The sequence below is a fragment of the Triticum dicoccoides genome, chromosome 3A, assembly GCF_002162155.2.
Source record: "Triticum dicoccoides isolate Atlit2015 ecotype Zavitan chromosome 3A, WEW_v2.0, whole genome shotgun sequence".
NCBI classification, from domain to species: domain Eukaryota; kingdom Viridiplantae; phylum Streptophyta; class Magnoliopsida; order Poales; family Poaceae; genus Triticum; species Triticum dicoccoides.
In genome coordinates this window covers 56,984,717-56,990,448 of record NC_041384.1, presented here as the reverse complement: position 1 = coordinate 56,990,448, position 5,732 = coordinate 56,984,717, and the positions used below count along the sequence as shown (strand labels likewise).

The window sequence follows — 5,732 nt, the reverse complement described above, 5'->3', positions numbered from 1 at the left end:
TGTTGCGATTGCACTCGGGCCGGGTCGGTTGCAACTACAACAAAAAAAACTAACAATAAATAAAAAAATGGAACCGATTTCATCGGCGCCGACAACCCTCCGCCCCGACCCCCGGTTGCGGTCATGTTATATGTCTTGCAATTGCGCTTGGGTGTGCTGTGTTGCGATTGCGCTCGGGCCGTGTCGGTTGCAACTACAAAAAAAAACTAACAATAAATATAAAAATGGAACCGATTTCATCGGCGCCGACAACCCTCGGCCCCGACACCCGGTTGTAGTCACGTTATATGTCTTGCAATTGCGCTTGGGCGTGCTGAGTTGCGATTGCGCTCGGGTTGGGCGGTTGCAACTTCAAACAAAAAAAACTCCTAAACAAAAATGAAAAATGGAACAACCTGAAAAAAGAAAAGAAAAATAGAAAAATGGAACAAGATTTCCACCTGTAGAGACGAAGAAAAACCCGCCGCGCTCTATGTACTGCAGCCGCCAACGATAAGAAGAAGAAAAAGGAGTCTTGTCGTATATTGTAGTAGTATGTACGTACCTTCTCTCCTCTCCTGTGTACTTAACCGATCCATCCACATGCACATCCACATCAGGGCCTGACGGAAGTGCGAGGAGGCTGCAGCCCATACAACGAAAAACAACAGATGGGCTGCCAGTGGGACAACACATGGGCCGCGCCACCCCGTCGGGCGAAGTCTCCACCTGGACACACGAATCGTGGAGCGTTTCGATCTGACGGTCACAAAAACGAATGAAACCAAAGAAAAAAACATTCGAATGAGTTTTAGCAAATCCGAAAAATAAAAAGACACCGGCCACGGCCAGCGTACGCAACACACGCAGCCTGAATCCTGCGACGACTAGGATCCACGCGCATCACCGGCCAACCCCGACGGGCGCGTGCGTGTCGCGTCGAGCCTCCACCCGGGGCCCGCTCTCCTATATATTTGAAGGAAGCAGCTCGGTCACGACTGATTTAAATTAATCAGCTGGGCACACATGGTCTCAGCTACTCCGACTCCGACTGGTACGTGGTACAGCAAGAGCAAGTACCGGTCATTGTTGACGAGGTCGGCGCAAGAGTTAACCGAACGGGAGCATGGCAGTTTAACTCACGACGCCACTCATCGTTCTTGGTGAACCACAACGTATTTGCTTGCACCGCAAGCGGCAGCAGGGCTCGTCAACGTCACGGTTAAATGTCGATATAACGGATTTGGCTGAAACGTTGTCAAAATTGACTCTTGAATCGGCCGACTTGCACACCGGCCAAATTAGCTGCTCGAGTTTGGTGCATGCTTACGTGCCTCCGGGACAGCGACAGGCACCCCACCCGGGCGCGGCCACGCGAGCATCGTCGGCGGAGGAGAGCGTCGACGCGCGGCACTTGCAGACTAGTTTGGACCTGTGGGCCACGGCCCATGCTGAGGAGTAGCGGCGTTCTGCCTGTGGCCCACGGCCGATTGCATTCTAGAGCCGGGGAGGCTCTGTCCTCTTCTGGAGAGGCCTGGACGGCTGTGTTTGGTGAATTGTCAAGGCAGCCCGGTTTCCTAAAAAAGACGACGCTTTTTAGTTGCCGCCAAGACATGCACGTCCCCCGCTTCGCACACGTCCAAAGTGGACGTGTCAACCGCAGGCCTCGCGGCTGGTTATTGGAGTATAGCCATGCACCTGGCCATGCCATGTATCAGAAAAGAAAATGTTTTAAAAACGAATATATTTACACATACAGAAAACGTTATTGGAGTATACGCCAAGCATGGAATGGAAATACATCATCAATCAACGGAAAATCGCACGGGTTCGATTCCTTACATGCGCCATCAGCTATTGATCGCCCGAGATTACACGATGCGTGAATACCCAACGCAAAATTGGCCTCGTGGCAAGGAAAGCGATATAGCAGAGAGGAGGAAACAAATGTGGAGAGGATAATTAGCACGCAGAAAACTCGATCGCCGCGTGATTCCACTACGGATACTACATCATCAATCTATTACATTACATTATATCCTTATCCATCATAAAAATGGATTTCCAAATCCAAAGGGAAGAAACACCCAAAGGAATGGATGGATGAATTAGCGTGCGAAGCTTCGCGATTTTATTAGGGCGGTGAGAGGTGCAAGTTTTTTTGTCCACGAGAACAAGAATGCGAACCCGCAAAAAAAAAAAAAAGAGAGAACAAGAATGCGAAAAGAAAAGGAAAATTTCGCACCGCCAAAAAAACATTTCCATTCGGAGGAGCAGAGCTTTCCTTGTGGGCCAGACGCAAATCCCCTATAAATCCAGCGCCAATTGGCTGCCGATCAACTCGCCAAAGCACACAACACGAGCTTATAGCAAAGCCAAGCATACGAAAGCAGAGCAAAACCCTCCAAGCCTCCACCGCAAGCGAACCGAGCACCGCCGACCGGCCATGGCCCCCAACCTCAGCAAGGCGACGGACGACCTGCTCGGCGACGTGGCCGTCGACGGCCTCAAGCAGTCGCCGCGCTTCACGCTCAAGGGCAAGGACCTCGCCGTCGACGGCCACCCGGCCCTCCTCGACGTCCCCGCCAACATCCGCCTCACCCCGGCCTCCGTCCTCGTGTCCGCTGCCGAGGTTGCTGGCGCCACCCACGGCAGCTTCCTCGGCTTCGACGCGCCGGCGCCGGACAGCCGCCACGTGGTGCCCATCGGCAAGCTGCTCGACACGCGGTTCATGAGCATCTTCCGCTTCAAGGTGTGGTGGACGACCCACTGGGTGGGCACCGCCGGCCGGGACGTGGAGAACGAGACCCAGATGATGGTGCTCGACCGCGCCGCCGACCGTCCCTACGTGCTCCTCCTCCCCATCGTCGACGGCGCCTTCCGCGCCAGCCTCCAGTCCGGCGAGGACGACCACGTGGCGCTCTGCCTCGAGAGCGGCTCCTCTGTCGTGAAGGGCTCCGTGTTCCGGAGCGCCGTGTACCTGCACGCCGACGACGACCCGTTCGAGCTGGTGAGGGAGGCGGCCAGGGTGGTGCGCGCCCACCTCGGCACCTTCCTGCTGCTGGAGGAGAAGACGCCGCCGCCGATCGTGGACAAGTTCGGGTGGTGCACCTGGGACGCCTTCTACCTCAAGGTGCACCCGGAGGGGGTGTGGGAGGGCGTGCGCGGGCTGGCGGAGGGCGGGTGCCCGCCGGGGCTCGTGCTCATCGACGACGGCTGGCAGTCCATCTGCCACGACGACGACGACCCCGCCGACGGCGCCGAGGGCATGAACCGCACGGCCGCCGGCGAGCAGATGCCGTGCCGGCTCATCAAGTTCCAGGAGAACCACAAGTTCAGGGACTACAAGGGCGGCCTGGGCCTCGGCGGGTTCGTGCGCGAGATGAAGGCCGCGTTCCCGACGGTGGAGCAGGTGTACGTGTGGCACGCGCTCTGCGGGTACTGGGGCGGGCTCCGGCCCGGCACGCCGGGGCTGCCGCCGAACAAGGTCGTCGCGCCCAAGCTCTCGCCGGGGCTCAAGCGCACCATGGAGGACCTCGCCGTCGACAAGATCGTCAACAACGGCGTCGGGCTCGTCGACCCGGAGCACGCGCGCGAGCTCTACGAGGGCCTCCACTCCCACCTCCAGGCCTCCGGCATCGACGGCGTCAAGGTCGACGTCATACATGTGAGTCCTTTTCACAAACTTTAATTTAGTTCTATCTTAAGTTGCAAATTTTGTCGGCAGATTTTGATGGATGTGATTAGCCCAGAATGTTTTGCTTGCATGCCTTTGAATAAAATATGTAGAAAACATAAGCGGTGCAGTGCACCGTCCATGTGATGAGGTTCTCGAGCTATCTACAAAAACGTGTAGAGAATGTACTCCGCCACAAATGGTCCATGACGGTAGACGATTTGGAACGCTATCCTTTTCTGCTTTTATTAGTACCAAATCCAATCTTGTTCAACTGAACCATCCGGTGACCTGACCTGGACGGTAGGATAGATAAGTATTTGACATTTGACACCATCTTGAAACGTGTAAATAGAACAGCCAAGAAACTGCTATAACTTCTTGATGTGACTTGTCACCGACAGAAACAAATAAAAAAGATAAACTTGACTGTGCTGACTTTTTTTCTGACGGTGCGTGTGCGTGTGCGTGTGCGTGTGCAGCTGCTGGAGATGGTGTGCGAGGAGTACGGCGGGCGGGTGGAGCTGGCCAAGGCCTACTTCCGCGGGCTCACCGACTCCGTGCGCCGGCACTTCGGCGGCAACGGCGTGATCGCCAGCATGGAGCACTGCAACGACTTCATGCTGCTCGGCACGGAGGCCGTGGCGCTGGGCCGCGTCGGCGACGACTTCTGGTGCACCGACCCCTCCGGCGACCCCAACGGCACATTCTGGCTGCAGGGCTGCCACATGGTGCACTGCGCCTACAACTCCCTCTGGATGGCCAGCTTCATCCACCCGGACTGGGACATGTTCCAGTCCACGCACCCCTGCGCCGCCTTCCACGCCGCCTCCCGCGCCGTCTCCGGCGGGCCAATCTACGTCAGCGACTCCGTCGGCAGCCACGACTTCGCGCTGCTCCGTCGCCTCGCGCTGCCTGACGGCACCATACTACGCTGCGACCACCACGCGCTCCCCACCCGCGACCTCCTCTTCCTCGACCCGCTCCACGACGGCAAGACCATGCTCAAGATCTGGAACCTCAACCGGTTCTCCGGCGTGCTCGGCGCCTTCAACTGCCAGGGCGGAGGGTGGAGCCCCGAGGCGCGCCGGAACAAGTGCTGGTCCCAGTGCTCCGTCCCCGTCACCGCGCGCGCCGGCCCGGCCGACGTCGAGTGGAAGCAGGGCACCGCCCACCCCGTCGCCGTCGACGGCGCCGCGCACTTCGCCGTCTACTTCGTCGAGGCCAGGAAGCTGGAGCTGCTGCTCCCGGAGGAGACCGTGGAGATCACGCTCGAGCCGTTCAACTACGAGCTCCTCGTGGTGGCGCCCGTGCGCGTCGTCTCGCCGGAGAAGGACATCCGGTTCGCGCCCATCGGGCTCGCCAACATGCTCAACACCGGCGGCGCGGTGCAGGCCTTCGAGTACAGCGAGGTCGACAACGGCGAGGTGACCGTGGAGGTGGCTGTCAAGGGCGCGGGGGAGATGGCGGCCTACTCGTCGGCGAAGCCCAGGCTGTGCAAGGTTGAGGGCGAGGACGCCGAGTTCGCGTACAAGGACGGCGTGGTCACCGTGGCCGTGCCGTGGTCCGGCTCGTCGTCCAAGCCGTCTCGTGTCCACTATGTCTATTGATTGACGTCTCGGGCTTAGCACGTTTCGCGTCCAAATAATTTTATTTTAGGCGGAGCTTCGAATTTGTACAGCTCTTATCTTATGGTTTTTTTGTTTGATTTACCTTTTTTCGTGATGAGGATTTCATCTATCTAAACCGAATCAATAAAATCTCTGGTTTTTGTTACGAGTGAGTATCTATTTCTGGTTTTTGCTTATTCAGCGTTGTGTTTAATCTGGCCCTCAAACGTCCGTTGACTCGCCCGGGCACCCGGGTGGGGGTGCCTGTCGCTGTCCCGGAGGCACGTAAGCATGCACCAAACTCGAGCAGCTAATTTGGCCGGTGTGCAAGTCGGCCGATCCAAGAGTCAATTTTGACAACGTTTCAGCCAAATCCGTTATATTGACATTTAACCGTGACGACGACGAGCCCTGCTGCCGCTTGCGGTGCAAGCAAATGGGTGAACGCCACGTACGTACGTCGTGGT

General features: G+C 57.3%; 1 protein-coding gene across 1 annotated transcript; it reads left to right on the top strand.

The window, feature by feature from the left end:
* Positions 1 to 2,332: 2,332 nt before the first annotated feature.
* On the top strand, positions 2,333 to 5,431 carry LOC119267091 (galactinol--sucrose galactosyltransferase-like). Its single transcript, XM_037548402.1, has 2 exons — positions 2,333 to 3,646; positions 4,138 to 5,431. Exons 1-2 carry the CDS (start codon positions 2,426 to 2,428, stop codon positions 5,263 to 5,265), a joined length of 2,349 nt encoding a protein of 782 aa, XP_037404299.1. The 5' UTR covers positions 2,333 to 2,425; the 3' UTR covers positions 5,266 to 5,431.
* The last annotated feature ends 301 nt before the right edge of the window (positions 5,432 to 5,732 follow it).